This window comes from Ornithorhynchus anatinus, chromosome 2 (assembly GCF_004115215.2).
Source record: "Ornithorhynchus anatinus isolate Pmale09 chromosome 2, mOrnAna1.pri.v4, whole genome shotgun sequence".
NCBI classification, from domain to species: domain Eukaryota; kingdom Metazoa; phylum Chordata; class Mammalia; order Monotremata; family Ornithorhynchidae; genus Ornithorhynchus; species Ornithorhynchus anatinus.
In genome coordinates, this window is record NC_041729.1 from 19,173,552 (window position 1) to 19,195,522 (window position 21,971).

The 21,971-nt window shown below is 40.1% G+C and overlaps 1 protein-coding gene across 5 annotated transcripts in view; it reads left to right on the top strand.

Moving 5' to 3' along the window:
* Nucleotides 1–391: 391 nt before the first annotated feature.
* Nucleotides 392–21,971, top strand: part of TCTN1 (tectonic family member 1) — a 31,101-nt gene continuing 9,521 nt past the window's right edge. For 3 of the 5 annotated variants that reach the window (XR_001604172.3, XM_029058803.2, XM_029058805.2), the window contains exons 1-11: nucleotides 392–797; nucleotides 3,678–3,798; nucleotides 7,233–7,363; nucleotides 10,399–10,553; nucleotides 13,387–13,474; nucleotides 14,933–15,042; nucleotides 15,930–15,950; nucleotides 18,594–18,728; nucleotides 20,399–20,524; nucleotides 21,156–21,241; nucleotides 21,758–21,898. Coding sequence is in view for 4 of the 5 variants with exons in the window: in XM_029058803.2 (XP_028914636.1) it covers nucleotides 416–797; nucleotides 3,678–3,798; nucleotides 7,233–7,363; nucleotides 10,399–10,553; nucleotides 13,387–13,474; nucleotides 14,933–15,042; nucleotides 15,930–15,950; nucleotides 18,594–18,728; nucleotides 20,399–20,524; nucleotides 21,156–21,241; nucleotides 21,758–21,898 (1,496 nt within the window). In the remaining variant the exon portion in view is untranslated. The remainder of the gene's footprint in view (nucleotides 798–3,677; nucleotides 3,799–7,232; nucleotides 7,364–10,398; nucleotides 10,554–13,386; nucleotides 13,475–14,932; nucleotides 15,043–15,929; nucleotides 15,951–18,593; nucleotides 18,729–20,398; nucleotides 20,525–21,155; nucleotides 21,242–21,757; nucleotides 21,899–21,971) is intronic. The other 2 variants (XM_029058804.2, XM_016225492.3) reach the window with 2 other exon arrangements.

Genomic DNA, 21,971 nt, shown 5'->3' on the forward strand with positions numbered 1-21,971 from the left:
TAAATTAACAATGTAATATATAACATACTAATATGCACAGTACTGTGGGGAGGGGAAGGGGAAAGAGCGGAGGGCGGGAGAAGGGGGAATGGGGAGGAGGAGCAGAGGGAAAGGGAGGGCTCAGCCTGGGAAGGCCTCCTGGAGGAGGTGAGCTCTCAGTAGGGCTTTGAAGAGGGGAAGAGAGTTTGGTTCCCGAAACCTCGGCTCGCAGAGAAGCTTTTAAGAAGACCGTAGTGTTCCCCCCCCCCTCTTTTCTCTTCTCCGACCCCTCCTGACGAGGACTGAGGGAGGGAGATCTCCCTCTCAACTCGAGCCATGTTTCCTCCCTCGACCCCCGTCCCGGGCCTCCCATGATGCCCCGCGGCCGAGGCGCGGGTTGCTAAGGAAACGGGCCGCTCGGGATGAGGCGGCCGCCATGGCGGTCCCGCGGCTCCTGCTGACGGCGGTCTGTCTTCTGGGCCGTGGCGTCCCCCTCGCTTCCGAGGGCCAGACGGCGCAGCCCACGCCCTTTCCAGGCGGGAGCGGGGCCTCCCCATCTTCCCCTCCTTCCTCCACCTTCCCTCCTTCATCCTCCAGCTCCTCCTCCCGCACCCCGGGGAGGACCGGCGCTGAGGAAGGACGAGGAGGCGACGGGCGCGACGACGACGGAGCGAGGACCGAGGGCTTCATCCCCCCCGCGGACGGCACCAGCGGCCCGAGCCCCACCACCCGGGACCCCTCGCCGCCTTTGCCCCCCGGCTCCACCGGGCCTCCCGCGGGGGAGGCCTCTGGGCCTCGGCCCACCCCGGTCACCGATGGTGGGTACCCGGGGGTCGGGCCGAAGAGGCTGCCGGGCCCTCAGGCCTCGGGAAATCCTGAGACACTGGCATGAGTTTCCAGCCCCATCTACGTTTTCGGTGTTTGTCCATTTCTATGAAAGGGCCAGTTACCCAGGCTCTGGAAATCCTGAGACAGCGGCATGAGTTTCCAGTCCCCTTACCTATCAACCTGTCCAGTCCCATCCAAGTTTTTTGTTTTTTGCTCGTTTCCATGAAAGGGCCAGTACCAAGGCTTGGAAATCCTCAGAGAGTGGCATGAGTTTCCAGCCCCTTCTCCTACCCCCCTTCCAGCCCTATCTAAGTTTTTGGTTTTTGCCCATTTCCATAAAAGGGCCAGTTATCAAGGTGTGGAAATCCTGAGACAGTGGCATGAGTTTCCAGTCCCTTCTCCTACCACCCTGTTCAGTCCCATCTAAGTTTTTGGTTTTTGCCCATTTCTATGAACAGGCTAGTTACCAAGTCATGGAAATCCTGAGACAGTGGCATGAGTTTGCAGCCCCTTCTCCTACCACCCCATTCAGTCCCATCTAAGTTTTTGATTTTGCCCATTTCTATGAAAGGGCCAGTACCAAGGCTTGAAAATCCTGAGACAGTAGCATGGGTTTTCAGCCCTTTCTCCTGCCACCCAGTCCAGTCCCATCTAAGTTTTTGTGTTTTGTCTGTTCTGTGAGCTGGGTAGTTACTAATCCTGAGACAGTGGCATGAGTTTCCAGCCCCTTCTCCTAACACCCCATCCAGCCCCATCTGAGTTTTTGGTTTTTGCCTGTTTCTGTGAAAGGACCAGTTACCACTGGTTATAACAGAGTAACTATTATTTATACTATATAGGTATATCTATACTATACCTATATTATGAAGCATACTATTAAAGTATACTAACACAGTATACTTAGGCTAGTAGTACAGTGCCAGCACATAGTAAGCACTAAAATGACATCATTATTAGTACAGGATACCTATACTATTATAGTATGCCTACTGTTTATATTAACAGTAATATTAACAATGTTAATGATAATGATCCAAAGAACTGAAGTAGCGTTAAATGCAGCACATAGGAGCAGATATTTTCCCATTTAAATAAGATGCAAGGTGAAGCCTTCTACTAAAAAAAAAAAAAGTCTGGTTTTGTACACCAGAACATACACCATCAAAGCGGTAGGAAAAACCAGGGATGAGAACAGTGTAGGGAAAGTGTTTATTTTGAGATTAAATTCTAGGAACCCTAAGCATCACAACTGGAAAAAAATGCTCATATAACATCAAAGGTTAGATGTCTGGTTATGAAAAAGTCATTTTTACAGTACCGTTTGTGCTACAAAAGCTTTCAGACAGTCTGCAGGCAGTAAGCCCACCATTGGAGACCATATTATAGAACCAAGAAGCTTTGTTCTTGACTTTAGATTTGAGGGAAAACTAGGATGGGAACTCAAAGCCTTTCAAGTTGTAGGTTAATTTATTGAAGCATTCTATTTCTTCAAATGAAAAAACTACATTAAATTTTTTGGGAGAAAAAGTTACATGTATTGAATAATGAAGTGATGCTTTTGTTTTGCCCTTGATCTTTTTCAAAGTGCTTTAAAATTTCAACTCAGATTCAATGATTTAATTGGTGCCTATTTTACTTTTACTGATTTTTTTAAAAGATTATAACACCTATGACTGAGTGAGGTTTAGAACTGGGTAAAGTATCAGATTTAGGATTGCCCTAAATTCACTGCAACAGAACTTAAACCCAAACCTTGGTTTGATTTTTTAGTTCTGCATGTGGGTCAGGGATTGTAGCTGATCTACCTTGTATTTTCTCCAGCACCTAGTATGATGGTATATAGTAAGTGCTTAATTTCTTAAGTACTGTAATTATTCACATTATTAGTGTTATTATTACTTTTAATAAATCTTGCTGTTGGTCCACTGGAAAGTCTACAGCTCTGGGAAGCTGTATTCCTGGGTTCTAATCCCACTTCTGCAAGTAGGGAAATACTTACTGGGGCTGCGCTATCCGTGGTGAAGGTATCTGACCGAAGGAACACGAAGTATGTTTTGCAAGATGGATAGGCCCATCAGGACTCTTTACAGCTTGTTAACTTGGGCAGTGAAGCCTGAGGCAGCTACCACGGCCAAAGCCTGCAGTTTCATGGTCCAGCATTAGCACTATGCTGCAATCATTTTAGTTGTAAATGGGACCTCAAATTAAAAAAGAAAAGCCCTTTATATGAATTTTGTAATTTGCTGCACCCCTGCCTGCTCACTCGTTGCATTCTGTACCCCAGCAGAATCATGCTTGGTAGGGATAAGAGAATGCGAGAGGTATCATTTGAAGTACTAGCATGATAATCAATTCTTTTGTGCTGGTTCTCAGTCCTGAAGTCTCAGGACTAAGGTGCATTCATCTCTTTACAGTAGGTGAGGAGACTTCATTATCATCATGGCCAATTAAAAAGTATTATGGAATGATATATTCATTCAATAGTATTTATTGAGTGCTTACTATGCGCAGAGCACTCTACTAAGCACTTGGAATGTACAAATCGGTAACAGAGACAGTCCCTGCCCTTTGACAGGCTTACAGTCTAATACCTTATTGTTCCTATAAAAGTAATAGAAAATGGAAAGTTTTAGCATATGATTATTGCGCAGTTTGCATGATCTGTTAAATAAAGGGCAAATTTAACCTAATTCATAACATTCATAAATTACCTACGTATTCCGTATTGCTAATTTTCAGTTCACCATTTCCAAAAATGAGCACTAGAAAAATTAAATGTGGCTTCTGAAGTCAGTGGGGTTTGTATTAGTGAAATATATATTGAAATATAATATTATAATACCTACTTTTATCTGGTTTGTTTTCTCTAGTTGCTGATCTCTGTGTTTGTGATTTGTTACCGGGACAATGTGATGTAAACTGCTGCTGTGATTCTGATTGCAGTGCTGATGATTTCAGTGTCTTCTCTGAGTGCTCAGTTTCAGTAGTCACGTAGGTTCATCAGTGTATGATCTTAATTGTTTTTTGCTTAGATGGAAATATTTCTGATTAAAAAAAGAAACTGGAAATTTTGTCTTAGGCAGGCAGGAATACCAGATCTTATCTTACCTGAATTTTGAACCAATTTAAGTGTAACTACTGACTCTTCTAGTCCAAGGGTGGGCAAGTCTCATGAAGCAAGGAGCTGCAAACCCAAAACATAATATGGCTGAGAGCTGCAGATCAAGTAGGGGGCTGGCAGTGAGCAGAGGAGAGCAGATGTTGCAAGATGGGAGGGCATGGAAGAAGGTGGTAAGTGCTTCTTGCAAGAAAGAGATAGCCAGAGCAGGGTTCAAGGGTGGGACTGGGGGTTTCGTATTCTTTTTGTTTGACTTACTTTTCCCAGGACTTCCATCTCTTCCATTTCTCACCAGATTCCCTCTAGTTTCAATTCATCTCTTGCTCCTATTCTCCAGCCCAGGCCCATGTGGGTGGGCATGTCACCAAACCATGTCAGGAACCACCAAAAAGCCTGGAGCAGTGGCACATCACAGACCACCGAGCAGTAGCACATCACAGACCACCGTGGTGTTTTACACCAACACAGCCACTCCAGCAACGTTTATTCAGGCCCACGCTGTTTTATTTTCGCTCCCGAGTACACCACAAAATGAAAGTTACCTAGCTTTTCATCATGAGAAGCACAGCAACTGGTGAACTGTACTTTGGTCACTCCTATAATAAGGGTGACATATCCAAAATGGTGTTCTCTGGTACCCTTACATGTAGCTTGATAGCTTTGCAGGAACAATGGCAAAAAAACAAAGAAAATTGATATTCCTCTCCCCCGCCACCCACAACGAAATACCAAGTTAGGTTGTGTGTTTGGGGGATTGGAGTGAATTTCACTGCTTAATTCACAGATAGAATCTAAGTTCCATTTGTAAATATCAGAGGTATTCTCAGGGACAAGTTAAGAACATTTGATTTCACGCATTTTTGCTGACATGGCATTTGTAACAAATAATTAAATTGACAATCAGGAAGGCTTTGTTTTGGCTTTTCTGATGTGTGAATTCCCAGGAATGTTGGCATTTCATATTTGTGCAGGAGAACGCTGTGGAAGAAGTACTCCCAAATGATTAGAGTTTGAAAGAAGAATTTGCGCTGAATGAGCTGTGTAAAAGTAATTCAAATTTCAACACCCATAAAAAATGCAAGCATTCAGAGGAGGTTAATTTATGCAAGAAGTAGGATGATGAGACCTACTTATTATTCTCTGAGCTAAATTAAAATTGTACTTACAGAAATCTATGGCAGCTGATATTTGATAAGCTGAACTTTGAGAAGTAGTATTTCCACAAGAGAAATAGAAACAGACTAATAGAAAATTGAATTAAATTTTAATTTATTGTTTGTGAACATTGACTTCCATAAAAAAAATGGCCATGACCCACAAGTAATCAGGCCTTCTAGACTGTAAGCTTGTTGTGGACAGGAAATGTGTCTACCAACTCTGTTATATTGTACTCTCTCAAGCACTTAATACAGTTCTCTGCATAAAGTAAGCGCTTTAATAAAAACAGTTGATTGATTGATTATTCTTTGGTTTACCCTTCTCAGTACCCTTACCATCTCTTTCCTTACCAGATTCCCACTAGTTCTCTCATATCTTCTAGTCTTATTGTATACTATAGTAATTCAGCAAATATATTAGGTATTAAAAACTGGCCATTCATCAGGATTTTCCAATCAGCATCATTCCTGCTACTCCCTCTGAGCGGAAGCAAAGGGCCAGAGGGGATGTGGTGTTGGGAAAGTATGGCAGAGGTCAGGGAAGGGCCTGAATGTGGGGATCAGGGACTCTTTATGGTCCAACAGGAAGAAGGCACCTGTATTGAGCTCTCCTCGGCTGGTGCCTCATCAACTCCCTATTCATTCAAATGTAATTTATGGAGTGCCTACTGTATGCAAAGCACTGTAGTAAATGTTGGGGAAAGAACAAGGAGAGAGAATTAGATACAATCCCTGGGGCCCTGGGGGCTCTCAATTTAAGGACAAGGAAGGGAAGATTGCTTACTCCTCTTTATTCCAGTCTCCCCTGGGCTGTGTTGCTGTAGTTGCCTCTCTCAAAGCCCCTGTCAAAACTTCCAACTGGCTCTGGATAGAACCCTTACCACAACCAGTGCCATCCCAACCCTAAGTAATAATAATATTTGTTAAGCACTTACTCTGTGCCAAGCATTTGCTAAGCACTGGGGTAAATACACAGTAATCAGGTCAGATGCAGATTTGATTGTGAGTTCCCAAGGGACAAGGACCCTGTATTCTTTCCCAGGGCTAATAACAGTGCTCTGCACACAGTAAGTGCTCAATAAATACTATTACTACTAGTAATGTTGGTATTAGTTAAGCGCTTACTATGTGCTGAGCACTGTTCTAAGCACTGGGGTAGATACAATGTAATCAGGTTGTCCCACGTGGGGCTCACAGTCTTCATCCCCATTTTACAGATGAGGTCACTGAGGCAAAGAGAGGTTAAGTGACTTACCCAAAGTCACATAGCTGACCAGCGGCAGAGCCGGAATTAGAACCCATGACCTCTGACTCCCAAGCCTGTGCTCTTTCCACTGAGCTTCCACACACTGCTTATACAGTTTCTACTATATAGTCCCTGCCCCACATGCCCCTACTTTACAGGTGAGGAAACTGAGACATAAGGGAAGTCACTTACCTAAGATCATGCAGCAGGTAAGCGTAGGATCTGGAATTAGAACCCAAGTCAAGCCGTGCTCTTTTCATTGGGCTGTACTGCCTCTCATTTGAAGGAGTCCTTAGACTAGCTCTCGTTAATACCATTAATCATTTTCCCCTGGATCATACTCTTTTCCTTCTAAAAAGTCCCTCACTTTTATCAGCTCTGTATTTCAGTGTCTTTTTGAACTCAGTTTTTGATATATCCATCTGTCAAACTAACTTCCATCTGTTAACTCCTGGGCAAACTGCATACTCTTCTACTTACTATTAAAGATTATTAGATAACTTCAGACAGCTCTGCTCCTTTTTTCCAGGTGTTAATGCCCATGGTACTTCAATTAGAACTTGGTCATAAAGAATCAGGAATTTGGACAGATTCTCTACCCCCTAATTATAGATAAGAAAGATGTTCAAGCTAAACTTCCAATAAATGTGTCGTAGAACATGGCCATGTGTACTTGGTAGAATTCTTTTGGTGGTTATATATACTTGATGTCTTTTCCTCCCATTTTAGAAAGAAAATTGAGTTTAAAATGCTAAACTGCTTACTGAATAAATTAAATGGACCCAATTTCTAGCATCTTTTTTTAAATACTCTCAGTGTAACTGTTAGTATGTGACTTTTAAATAATCTGCCAAGTTTGACTGTGTTTATAGGCCTTAAAGCTTTTTTTATTCTTTATTTGCAGAGGTGACAGCCAGTTTTGTAGTCAGAAAGCTGCCATATATTCAATGAATTTTACAGCACATCCTCCTCAAAGGATTTTTAAATTAGTTGATCAGATTAATCCATCAATTTTCTGCATTCACGTTACAAACTGTAAGTATCTGATGATATAAATCTTTAAGTATTTAGGAATTGTTTCCTCTAAATTTCTTTTTTTGGAAAAAATAGGACAATCAGAATTAAGAAAAAATCTTCATAGATGATTAGGTTGTTTTTTATATTTCCAGTGTTTTTACATTTTCCTTGTTGTAGGCATTCATAATATCCCTACTAGATTAGGGTATCGGTCTCTTCTCTGATCTCATTTATTCAGTCGTATTTAGCCTCCTCTGATCTCATTCATTCACTTGTATTTAGTGAGCGCTTACTACTACTACTACTAATAATGTTGGTCTTTTTTAAGCACTCACTCTATGCAGAGCACTGTTCTAAATGCTGGGGTAGATAAAAGATAATCAGGTTGTCCCACGTGAGGCTCACAGTCTTCATCTCCATTTTACAGATGAGATAACTGAGGCCTAGAGAATTTAAGTGACTTGCCCACAGTCACACAGCTGCCGTGGCAGATCTGGGATTCGAACCCATGACCACTGCTTACTTACTGCTTACTGTGTGCACAGCGCTGTACTAAGCGCTTGGGAGAGTAAGCAGCGTGGCTCAGTGGAAAGAGCACGGGCTTTGGAGTCAGGGCTCAGGAGTTCGAATCCCAGCTCTGCCACTTGTCGGCTGTGTGACCGTGGGCAAGTCACTTAACTTCTCTGTGCCTCAGTTCCCTCATCTGTAAAATGGGGATTTAGACTGTGAGCCCCACGTGGGACAATCTGATTCCCCTATGTCTACCCCAGTGCTTAGAACAGTGCTCGGCACGTAGTAAGCGCTTAACAAATACCAACATTATTATTATAACAATAAACAGACACATTCCGTCTCCCTGCCTCCAGTCTCTCCCCTCTTCAGGCTGTACCTTACTCTGCTGCCCAGATCATTATTTTTCTAAACGTTTCTACATGTTTCCCCACTCCCCATAAAACTTAAATGGTTACCCATTCCGCTCCATTCAGGCAGAAACCTCCGACCACTGGCTTTAAGGTACTCCATCTCTTCTGTTCTGGAGAAGCATCTCCATCTCTTCTCTTCTGGAGAAGCAGCGTGGCTCAGTGGAAAAAGCACGGGCTTTGGAGTCAGAGATCATGAGTTCAAATCCCAGCTCTGCCACTTGTCAGCTGTGTGACTTTGGGCAAGTCACTTAACTTCTCTGTGCCTCAGTTCCCTCATCTGTAAAATGGGGATTAAGACTGTGAGCCCCACGTGGGACAACCCGATTCCCCTGTATCTACCCCAGCGCTTAGAACAGTGCTCTGCACATAGTAAGTGCTTAACAAATACCAATATTATTATCTGTTTTACTTATCCATTTTCTTCTCCCACTATACCCTTGTTCAGATTCTTCATTCTTCTCAGGCTAAATTCCTAACTGTATTTTATTATTCTCTGTCTCCTGATCCCTTCCTTATCTCATGCTCTTCCTCCTGTCTGGAAATCCCTTCATCTTCATATCTGACAGACCTCACCTCTCCCTATCTTCAAAGTTCTTCTGAACTCCTACCTCCTCCAAAATCAATGAATGGTATTTACTGAGCACTTACTACTTACAGAGCTCTGTGCTAAACGCTTGGGAAAGTACAGTACAACAGAGTTGGTAGACATGTTCTCGGACACAAAGAGCTTTCAGCCCAGAGTGGGAGACAGTCATTAATCCAGTTAGTGGATCTTCTCCCCTTGTCATGTCTTCCTATTTTCTAGCTTCACCCAGTTTCCTCCTCCCTCCCTCCCTCCCCCCAGCACTTATACACTCACAACCACTGGAGCACTTTTGATTATATTGATTTATACACCATCATCCACATACCCTTATTTTTATTCTTTATTTCCTCCTATCTGAAATTTACTCTCTAATAATTATAATTATGGTATTTGTTAAGCACTTACAATGTGTCAAGCACTGTTCTAAGCACTGGGGTATATACAAGGTAATCAGGTTGTCCCACATGGGGCTCACAGTCTTAATCCCCATTTTACAGATGAGGTAACTGAGGCACAGAAAAGTCAAGTGGCTTGCCCAAGGTCAATCAGCCAATAAGTGGCGGAGGCGGGATTAGAACCCACATCCTCTGACTCCCAAACCCATGCTCTTTCCACTAAGCCACGCTGCTTCACAACCGCCTCCCCCTGCTAAATTGTAAGATCCTGGAAGGCAGGGATCAAGTCTTTTAACCCTGTTGTACTTTTCCCAAGAACCTAGTACCTTGCTGTCCAGCAGTAGAATTTCAATGAATACTATTGATTTATATAAATTGTACCTTTTTAACTTCAGGCACCTGCAGATAAAGTTTTCTTAATTGTTTTCATGTAATTTGAAATTTCATTCATAGTTTAAACAATGTTTTAGTAATTGGTGCATTTAGGTATGGAGATTTATTTATTTGAAGGTATTTCTTGACTTTCATTTCCTCTTTGGTTTAATGGTTGAAGATAAGTTTTAGCTTTGATCATTGTCTACACTTTTATTTCCGTTTTCCTTTTATTTTTACTAAGGGTATTTGCATAAAAACAGGATCTTTATTTTTATCACAGCAACTAACCCTGATAGATAAATATATCCCAAAACCATCTAAGTGTGAAATGCCATCAACTTAAAAAATGTGATATTACTTCAGTTTTTCTTGTTTCTAGTCCTCCCCGTGAAATCCCTTAAGCCACCTAAGAACGTACTTGGAGACCACTTTTGCACCATGTAATGAATCACCATCCCAAACGCATGATTTTGATTGCCTCTTTTGTGCTTTTCGACTACGGGTTATTTGAGCCAAATTCTTATCTTCCTCCACACCGTCACATTGTTGATAAATCTGGGGAAACCACTAACTGGGGTGCAAGGGTTGGAGTATTGGGAGATGTCTGGGGAAAGTTCCACAGAGGGCAAGTTGAATTTAATTCAATTTAACATTTAAATTTTCTAATTTCTCACATTAGTCATAATGGTATGTTTAATGTCATTTTGTGGACATAATTTTGGTAGCTCTTGTGAATGTTTCTTGTTAGCTTAAAATACTTTTTCTTTGAAACAGATAAATCTGCCTTATCCTTTATAACCCCGGAAGTTCCTGATGAGAACAATTTTGACAGTTTGATTAAGCAGTTTGGTGCTTTTACTTTGAATACAGAATCAGACACAGTGCTCACTCCCAAATCAGATGGTCCAAGTGCCACTGCTAAATATGAGGTAAAAGATTATCTGATTTTATTAAGATGTTACAAAAAGAGACTTTGTGAATTAATAAAATCTTAGTACATTTAGCATCGCCAGCCAAGTAATGTTGAAAATACGGAATTTGTATTCCAAACTTTTTTTGTAGCTAAGAGTAGTCATGCTTTATCAAAGCACAAGAAAGCAAGTGAATTTAGTTTCACGTGTTTTTCATATAAGCCTTTAAGGCCCTTGTGGTGGAGATGTATTTCCTCTTTGCCTTGTTCTTTACTTCAATGAGATAATAGCAAACTAACTCAATTACAAAGCTATTAACTTTGAGACAACACTTCTCAAATCTCCTTATCACTGTTCCTCTGAGAAGATTTGTTATCTTTGAATGACCTTTCCCCTTGACTTCTAAAAAGTTAAATTTCCAGGGTTGTTGTAAAAAAATATTGGCTCGACATTAGAGAATGTGTGCCTTCAGCAGCTCAATTTAGGCAAATCTCAGTAACTGTATTTCCTCATTCTGTACTGGAGAAGTCCAAAAGCAAGATAATATGTGCCTTGGGTGGTCACATCAGGTTTCTGTAGACCACTGGTGGCCCAGATAGCAGGTGGTCCAGCTAAGCCGGATCAAGCCTGATCAAGATGTCCCAGGGAATCCAGAATCACAAAAGATGGGTTATTAAATTAGAGTGCCATGTTGTTGACTTTTAGAATGAGAGCTGATTGTTTGTGAAATCAGAGCCAAATCCACCTCCTCCCCGATTTTTTTATTTTAATCATATTTGTTAAGCACTTAATATGTGGCAGACACTGTACTAAGCGCTGGGGTAGGTCCAAGCTAATTAGGTTGGACACAGTCCTTGTTCCACATGGGGCTCACAGTCTTAATCGCCATTTTACAAATGAGATAGGCACAGAGAAGTTAAGTTACTTGCTCAAGGTCACACAGCAGAAAAGTAGTGGAAGTAGGATTAGAACCCAGGTCCTTCTGATTCCCCAGCCCGGGCTGTATCCACTAGGCCATGCTGCTTCATGGATTTTGACCAGAAAACTGACTTAGGCTTTGCAATGAAGGATGTTAATAGTCTGAAGGATGGCTCATTCTCTCCTGATAAGAATACCATTTTGAAAATGAAATTGGATCAGGAGGTGGTTTGACTAGATATGTAAGAATGTACATAAAATGAAGCAGGGTAAGTGCAGGAATTGGTTTTACTTAGCAATTATTACTAAATTTGTATTATTGTATTAAGGGACAATTATGGATCTCAGAATTTTTTTGCCAAATGAATTCACGTTATAATAATTATATCTATAATAATTATGATCTCTAATAAAGACTTACTATGTACTGCATACTGTGATGAGCACTGGAGTAAGCACAAGATTATTGGATTGGACACAGTCGCAATCTGAGTGAGGGAGAGCCCCATTTTATAGATGGGGAAGCTGGTATGAGGGGAAGTTGGAATGTTTCCCCTCTAGACTGTAAGCTCGCTGTGGACAGGGAACGTGTCTACCAACTCTGTATTGTACTCCCCAAGTGTTTAGTGGGGAAGGATCGTGGCTCAGTGGAAAGAGCCCGGGCTTGGGAGTCAGAGGTCATGAGTTCGAATCCCATATCTGCCACTTGTTAACTGTGTGACTGTGGGCAAGTCACTTAATTTCTCTGTGCCTCAGTTACCTCATCTGTAAAATGGGGATTAACTGTGAGCCTCATGTGGGACAACCTGATTACCCTGTATCTACCCCAGCGCTTAGAACAGTGCTCTGCACATAGTAAGCGCTTAACAAATGCCAACATTATTATTATTGTTATTATTTAGTACAATGCTCTGCACACAGTAAACGCTCAGGAAATATTATTGATTCATTGATTGATTGACTTACCTGAGGTCTCCCTTAGCCAGCAGGTGGCAGAGCTGGGACTGAAGCCTATATCTCTCCTGACTTCCAGCCCCGTGCTCTTCTGCTGTAATACGCAGAAATCAGTATAATTTCATATTGTAATAGCAATTAGCACTGCTATTATTTGAGACTTCCGCAGGTATTGTTTTGCCCCCTGATCGGTAGTTTCAACTCATTTCTCCTATTTACCCTGGTTGTAATTTATTTTACTATACAATTCCCCTGCAGACAGTAACCTCCTTAGGGCAGGGATCGTTTCTGCCAAACTCTTCTATATTGTGTTTTGCCAAGCACTTTAGTTCAGTACTCTGCACACGGTCCTCAATAAATGTTTTTGATTGATAGATTGAGCGATCAGTAAGTCAGAGGTTTATGATGCTTACTAGGGGTATTCCTGCTTTGTGATGCAGCTGAGGAGGACACTTCCCTCCCTTTGACAGTATCAATTCGAGAATAGCACTGACAGGGCATCTTGCCAGCTCTCTTTTTACCTAACGATTTCCAATGTGTATCTTCTGCTGTCTGCTTTCCAAACTTCTCCATGACTCCCTATTTTCACAGATTCTTTACAGTTTCATTATTGTGCATTCTTCTTTGGCTACATTTATGATAATACAACTCAGTGGAGGGATATATTTCCTACTTTGCATTACTTCTTCCTTTTTCTTAGACCTTAAGGGCTTTTCCTAGCAAAGAAATCACGTTGATGGTAAGTCTAATCAGGGGGAAATCTTTCCTTGCTGACCTTTTATTCTTTGGCTTGGTTCCCCCTGTGCACTCAGGTTTTTGGGCCTTTGTGTCTGGATCTGAGGAACTTTGATAGATTTTTTTTGAGGTAGAAGAAGGGAAGTAAAGATGGCTATTTTAATATGCTGTTTCATTTCTCTAGAAATAGTAGCAGATACTCAAAACAAACTTAAAACTTGTAGTTTGTGTTTTTTGATTTCAGTATGGTGTTCCACTTCAGACAGCCGATGCATTTCTAAGTCTTCCTTCTCCTCTTGTGTCCACACAGTGCAATGATGAGAATCCTGCAGGTAGGTGTTGAATATTTTCTTATTCCTATTGAAATAAATTTGTTGATCATTTAATGAACTTTGACTTTACTCAAAATTAAAGTTACTTTAATTTGAACAAATACTGTAAAATTCCCCAGTATAAATTATATTTTTAAGTGATGCACTTGAAGCAATATTTTGCATGAAGTTGTAAGTATAGTTTTGATTTGTTAAAAAAGCTATATATTACATACATATCAGTAATATAGATAAAGTAGCAAAATTACATCTTCTTCAACTGGGTTATTTATTTGAAACCCTTTTCCTTCAGCCTTAAATCACTCAGTCAGCTAGCCCCCTCCTACCTCACCTTGCTGCTCTTCTAGTACAACCCAACCCTCAGACTTTGCTCCTCTAATGCCAACCTACTCAGTGTACCTCAGTCTTGTCTGTCTCGCCACTTACCCCTTGCCCACATTCTGCTTCAGGCCTGGAATCCCTCCCTCTTCATATCCGACAGATGGTTACTCTCCCCTCCTTCAAAGCATTCAAAAGCAAATCTCTTCCACGAGGCCTTCCCTGACTAATAAGCCCTCATTTCCTCTTCTCCCATTCCCTTATGCTAGATCCTGACTTGCCTTCCTTCATTTACTGCCCCCACCTCAGCTCCACTAGTACTTTATATGTGTCCGAAATTTATTATATATTAATATATGTCTCTCCCTTTAGACTGTGAGCTCGTTTTGAGCAGGGAATAAGTTTACCAACTCTGTTATATTGGTAGATATATACCAATAATGTACACACTGAAGTGCTTAGTAAGTGCTCTGCACACAGTACGTGCTCAATAAAAACAATTGGTTGATTGCTGTGGCGCTACCATCAGAGCATCATTTTAAAAACCAAGAGACCAGGATTTTAATCCTAGTTCTGCAAATAGGGGTATGCCTGCTGAGACTATCCAAAAGTGGTGAAGGTTTCTGACCAAAGGACCACCTACTGCATTCTATGAGGTGGGCAGGCTCAGCAGGAATCCTGAAAAATAGCTGACAGATATGGGCTGGGAAGACCAGAGTGCCTGCCAAGACAACTACCTGTTCGTCTGTGGTGGGAAGGCATAGCTTGAGCACTATGTTGTAATTACTTTGGCCATAATTGGGTCTTGCACATAAAAAAAAAAGCGTATCTGATGTGCTGTTTCCCTCCCCTCTTACCCACTCAGTGCCCTAGCAGAAACACAAATGACAAGGAAGAGAGACTGCAGCTCTCTCTACAGTCAATTCCTTTGCTTATGTTCTCTATTTCAAAGTCTTTGTGACCCAACTGAAGCTTATCTATCATTTATGAAGGGTGATTCCATCATCCTGTTTCACTCACCATTTTAAATTCTCTAGCTAGACTTAATTTGTTTTTGTAAACTTTTGGTAGCCCCTTTCTGTGTGATTGATTAACTTTATTTGGTCAGCTTTTTTGTAATAACTTGGAAGTGATTTACAGGTTTTCTAGTGAACCAAGCTGTGAAATGTAGTAGAAGGATAAATGTGGAAAAATGTGGTGAAATACAGGCCCTTAATATGGCTTTCTACAGCAGCCCTAAAATTTTGGAAGTAAGTATTGCCTTTCAGATGGTCTTCTTTCATCAACTTCCTTATATCTAGCATTTTGACCTGTCTAGAAGTAATTCGTAGCCAAAATAATAAAAGTAGTGTGTTTTTATTCCAAATACGAAGGATAGAATGGCAAATATAAATTTTAGTAAAATTCTTAGCTAAAATTGTTGCTTATTGACATTAGTTGAAATAGTTTGTAGTATTTATATAATGATCAGTCTTTGTACTTTTCAACATTCTTTTTTGTGATTTAAAGATATGACCATCCCTTTAATAGGCTATTTGGGTACCAGAAGTTTAAAAAGATTCTCAATTATTTTAGTAGCTTACTGAAAAAAAACTGAATTAAGGACAATATTCCCATTTCTCTCTTGATAAACTTAGCCAGATTAGCTAGTATTGTGTTTCAAATGTTAATAAATTAGAATTATTAGATATGGAAAAAAAGGGAATTAGGTGAAGGGCTTATTTTTCCTGAATCTGAAATCTGAAGCATTGTTAATAAGAAAGACTCACCATCTGGTTTGGGTTGATATGATGGAAGATATTTGAGAGAGAAAAATCACCAAAAGGTTATAGAATTGTACGGGTGCCTAGGTGCATTCATGGGTATAAGCAGTCATGTTCCAAATGGTTAGCACCCAGAGCCAGGTTCACTTTAGTCTATTTGAGAGGAATTAATTTGCAAATAAAATGTATAGGCCACATAGTGGTAAATTTAGTTAAATGAAAAATGTATAATAATCTATTTGGAAGTTAGTAAGCATATTTTTCTCATTTGAAGTATTTTCAGTGAAAGTAACTTCTTAACGGGGGAAAAATCCCCAATAAAATAATGAGAATATTTATAGTCTCTCTATTTAATTTTTGTCTTATTTGTCTAGGTGCCTAATTCAAGAAAAAAGGTAAGTCTTTATATCTTAGGAGAAAGTTATTATTTTACACGTAAACAATATTGAGGCACTATCAATAATGCATTTAACAATTACTTAGTATTTGAGTAATAATTTAGTAATTTAGTAATAATACATTTAGTAATGAAATGGGACATAGTTTCAGATAGAGTGCCATTTCAAACCAGAGGGGAGGCAGCCTGGCCAAGCAAAAAAGATATGGAACTGACAGTCAAATCCACTAGGAGGCCATAAAATTCAGTAAAAATACTTCTAGCCAAAACACTATCCACAAAGCTCATTTAGAGTAGGACATTTAGCAATAAGCTAAGAAATTTCAATTTAGGTATTCTAAGAAGGGACAGAAAAATGGACTAATATACCTTTATTTCTGACTAAGCATTCAATTTTCAATTTAGATAACTTACTGTGTTTGATTTCTGCAGTAGCTGGAGCTCATTTGGGAAAAAGAGAAGCCCTTGGAGTTGGGAGAGGGAAGCCTTGTTTGACTTCTTATATTTAGCAAGTAATTAAACACCTGCTTTTTGTCTGAAGACAATTTCTCTACCTTGTGGGATCATCAATCTCTCGTTATATTAGAAACCCATTCTAATCCGGTTGTATATAAAAACTTATCTAACCTTGTTTTCCCCCTGTTTGGAACACTGCCGCTTGGTTTTCCATCATTAAAATGTAGTTCTTGTTTAGGTGCCCATTGTATGCCCAACTCATTGGGTCCTATTTCCCTGGAGTTGATGGTTATCACCTATTGTTTGAGGAACCCAGAATGTCATTTAATACTCTAGTTTGCTGATTTTAATCATCTTCTAGTGAGAGGAGTGATGAACAAAATGTATAGATGGGAACTTTTCAACTGGTGTACAGTCAGAGGTGGTTAGTAAAAGAACCCAGATGTTTTATTAATTCTTTCATTCAATTGTATTTATTGAACACTTACTGTGCGCAAAGCACTGTACTAAGCCCTTGGTAGAGTACAGTATAACAATAAATAGACACGTTACCCGCCCACAATGAGTTTACTTTGCCTGCTGTCCCACAGCACTGATATAAATATTTTTATACTCTATTTCTCCAATCTGAAATTTATCTATTGTTTATGAAGGGTGATTCCATCATCCTGTTTCACTCACCATTTTAAATTATCTAGCTAGACTTAATTTGTTTTTGTAAACTTTTGGGAGCTCCTTTCTGTGTGATGGATTAACTTTATTTGGTGAGTTTTTTTGTGGTAACTTGGAAGTGATTTACAGGTTTTCTAGTGAACCAAGCTGTGAAATGTAGTAGAAGGATATATATGGGAAAATGTGGTGAAATACAGGCCCTTAATATGGCTTTCTACAGCAGCCCTAAAATTTTGGAAGTAAGTATTGCCTTTCAAATTTGAAATTACTGTAGACTGGAAGCTCCTTGTGGGCAGGCTTTGTGTCTACTAACTCTGTTGTTTTGTAATTTCCCCAGTGCTAGTGCAGTGCTCTGCACACAATAAAGCATTCAATAAATACCATTGACTGACTATCTTAATCTTTAGATCCTAATGTTCAGTCATTACTTCCAAATATATTGCTGCTCGTTTTTTCATTCACATTTGCTCCACTCTCTGCCATAAGTCTAGGGTCAGTCGAGGGAGAAGAACTGACAAAAAATGAGAAGCAGCTGTGAGAGCAGAATGACTGAACACGCGCCTCGTCCACGACAGTGCACCCACTCAGGAAAATAAATGATTCAGACACATGAGTGGGGAAGCTTGCTCTAGACAGAGCTTCCTGTCTTGGTGCTGAACCAGTTTACGGTATAAGATAGGATCATTAACCAGGACTTGGCTAATGTTTTCTTCAAGAAATTACAAATTATATAAGAGCCTGGGCCTGGAGTCAGAGGTCGTGGGTTCTAATTCCACCCCTGTGTGCCTTTGGGCTAGTCACTTCTCTATGCCTCATTTCCCTCATCTGTAAAAAGGGCATTAAGACTGTGAGCCCCACGTGGGACAACCTGATCACCTTGTATCCTCCCCAAGGCTTAGAATAGTGCTTTGAACATTGCGCTTAACAAATGCCATAATTATTATTATATCTAAATCACAATCTAATTTCTTAATAAGATGCCAAGGCTTCAATGTCATCTAACCTGCAAGTGCTTATTATTTTACACCCCCGAAAAACCTACTTACCATGGAAGTCAGGGCGGGTAAAATGGGTTTTGGGTGCAAAGCTATCTCATGTGCTTCGTTCCGTGCTGCGTTGCTGCTTCCTCCGCACTCGTTGCGCCAGGTAGAACGTTTTGGTCATCTGAGCCACTGATGAGAGGTGCCACTTTTCCAGGCTCTTTGTTGGTCACAGCCCTAAAAATTGTGGCATTCGTTAAGCGTTCACTATGTGCCAGGCCTCTAGACTGTAAACTCGTTATGGGCAGGGAGTGTCTCAGTTTATTGTTGTATTCTCCCAAGCACTTAGTACAATGCTCTGCACACAGTAAGCGCTTAGTAAATTCTATTGACCTAAGGATAGAGCAGGTGCTAAAGCAAAAGCCAACTGGGAGATTCATGAATTGTTACCCAATTACAGGATTTTGGGGGCCTAAGGGTGAGTTCATTTGAAGTACATATTTACAATCCAGTTATATTACTTCATTTTTCAGGTTGTAATTACTGTTCAGTCCATAGTTACACAGTCTCTGAATCATACACTTACTCGTCTCAGCAGTGGTGTCCTTTTAGAGCCTGAATTCACCAGCGTTGGTGCTTTGGAAGTGTGCACAAATGTTGTACTTGAGGTAAGGTTATGATTTCATTTTCACTTCAGAACCCCTCTTGTCTGATCTAGAGAAGCAGCGTGGCTCAGTGGAAAGAGCACGGGCTGTGGAGTCACAGGTCATGAGTTCGAATCCCAGCTCTGCCACTTGTCAGCTGTGTGACTGTGGACAAGTCACTTAACTTCTCTGTGCCTCAGTTACCTCATCTGTAAAATGGGGATGAAGACTGTGAGCCCCACGTGGGACATCCTGATTCCCCTGTGTCTACCCCAGCGCTTAGAACAGTGCTCGGCACATAGTAAGCGCTTAACAAATACCAACATTATTAATCAGTCAATCAGGCATACTTATTGAGAGCTTACTGCTTGCAGAGCACTTTACTAAGCATTTGGGTGAGTACAATACAACAGAGTTGGTAAACACATTCCCACGAGTTTACAGCCTAGAGGGGAAGACAGACATTAATATAAATAAATAAATTACAGATAAGCATGTAATCTTATTGTGGGCAGGGAATGTGTATGTTTACTGTTACATTGTATTTTCCCAAGTGCTTAGTAATGATGTTAATAATAATGATGTTGGTATTTGTTAAGCGCTTACTATGTGCAGAGCACTGTTCTAAGCGCTGGGTACAGTGCTCAGTACCCAAGAAGTGCTCAATAAATATGATTGAGTGAATGAGTGAACACAAGTGCTGTGGGACTGAGGGAGGGAGGAATAAAGCAACCAAATGCAAGTGCCAGGGCAATGCAGAAGGGAGTGGGAGAAAAGGAAATAAGGACTTAGTCAGGAAAGGCATTTTGGAGGAGATGTGCCTTCAATAAGGACTTGAAAGTGAGGAAAGTAATTGTCTGTCAAATAGGAAGAGGGAAGGTGTTTCAGGCCAGAAGCAGAACATAGGCGAGAGATCGACGGCAAGATAGACGAGATGGAGGGACAGTGAGTAGGTTGGCATTAGAGGAGCGAAGTGTGCAGGCTGGGTTGTAGTAGGAAAGCAATGAGGTAAGTAGGTGGGGGCAAGAGGATTGAGTCCTTTAAAGACAGAATCAAGCTACATTTCTGGGACTAAGTCCAAAACTTGCCAGAAAAGGTATCCTCTCCCCTTTCTGTGGGTGCACTGTTTCAATCTTTACTTAGCCTACTGATTAACATTTTCCCACTTTTCAAAAAGCAGAGATGAAGGCTGAGTCAGTTCCTAAGTAAGTGAGCAACCTGCTTTCTTTAGACTTTCTTTAACCTCAAGAAGTAAGGGTTTTGAGGTTATTTTTCAGTATTTTTCAGAAGGTGTGGAATGGGTCATTACTGAAGAAAAATGTTTCTATTTAGTGGTAAGCATTGAAAATTTTCCAACAGATAGCGTCACTTTAAATATGAGATCAGTTATGCCGTGCTAGAACCAATCTGGAAATATGTGATCAGTTATGCCATGCTAGAACCAATCTGGATTTCTGTGATGGAACCAGGAAACTTGGGGCTAGGGTGTGTTCAGGCATGGACTAGTTTACCGATGAGTTGAATCTGGATTAAATTTTTCGATTCAGTTAAGATAATGGTAAATAAATTTTTCACCAGGAAATGAAGAAGCAGAGAATAGTTTCTTTTGGTTATGTATTTTGTAAGGTGTGGTACACAATTATAAAAATGGAAGATAATAAAAATAAGCATATTTTATATGTTTTTTTTTTCAGGCAAAGTATATTCTTACATATTCAGGTGCTGGTGAAATAACTAATGCTAGTGTCGCTTTCCTTCTTGGGATAATCAGAAGTACAATGGTCCTAATTGAACAAAAGTTTGAAATTCATTTTATTCAGGTAACTTTGATATATGTTAGTCAAAATTTAATGCCATGTAATCTAGCGATCAAATTTTGTGTTTAAAGATTTTAAAATCTAGATACTGTGGTGTATACAGTGAGGTAATTAGGAATGCTAACATAACTTGCTTAGATAAAGGAATTGTGTGGCATATAGAATCTGTCAAAATCACAGTATTTCCTTAAATATTTTTCATGTTAGAACAAAATCCTTCTCTGTAAAAGTTAATTAAAAAAGAATACATCATTCCTTGGTTGTTTATGGTATTTGTTAAGTACTTACTTTGTGCCACGCACTCTAAGTGCTGGGGTAGATATAAGCTAGTCAAGTTGGACACAGTCCCTGTCCCAGATGGGGCTCAAAGCTTTAACCTCCATTTTACAGTTGAAGTAACTGAGTCACAAAGAAGTTGAGTGACTTGCCCAAGGTCACACAGCAGACGTATGGCAGAGCCAGGATTGGAACCCAGGTCCTCTGACTCCCTGTTCTTTCCATTAGGCCACACTGCTTCTGAGTTGTGAAAACTTGTGTTAGTAATCCAGATTTTATTGAAATTTTTTATATACTTTTCTGTGATTTCAGATGTAAAATGAGAATGTCATTGTTGTATGTGTTTTATGTCTTTCAGCAAAATGCAAAACCAGTGTCTTTCAGTGGAAATCCTGGTTATGTTGTTGGGCTCCCAGTAGTAGCTGGATTTAAACCTCAGAAAGGATATCCTTTTTGAAATTTAGTTTAGTGTGTTTTCTCAATATTTAGGGTTGTAATCTGCTCAGTATCTTTACACATCTGGAAAGCTACATTTAGAAATAAAACTTTTGCTTTTACTCAAACTTCCTCTGGGCTTCATGCCAATTACTGTTCTGGCAACAATTTTAAGAGGTACAGAGTGAATCTTCAGAACATTCTGTTAAAAGGAGATCTATAAGAAAAATATAAACATATGTTACAAATAATTACTTCTGAAGACAAGTAGGTTACCTATATTTCTAAACTTTCAGTTTACACCCAGAGGTTGTGAGTAAATTCAGTGATTATGGAAGACAGGATCATTTATTATCTATGCAGGTGCATTTTAATCTATTTGAATTCTGTTATTCTAAGCAGAGGCTTATCAATCAAAATGGTATGAGATATTCATTAACATCTCTGGAACAAAATATTGATGCACATATTTCAGATTAAAATCACCTTATGTTGGGTATGTTTTCCCCTTAACCCTTTGTATAGATCGGGCATTATTCTAAGTATGAATAGATATGGGCAGCTTACTATTCTTCAGAGCACAGCCGATCAGGACTGTATAGCTGTAGAAGGAATTCGAACCCCAGTTTTATTTGGTTACAATATGATATCTGGCTGTAAACTGAAGTAAGGCAGTAATTTTCTTCCATTTAATACTTAAATTTGCTGTAAAGTAAAATGCAACTATTTCTGTTTTTTA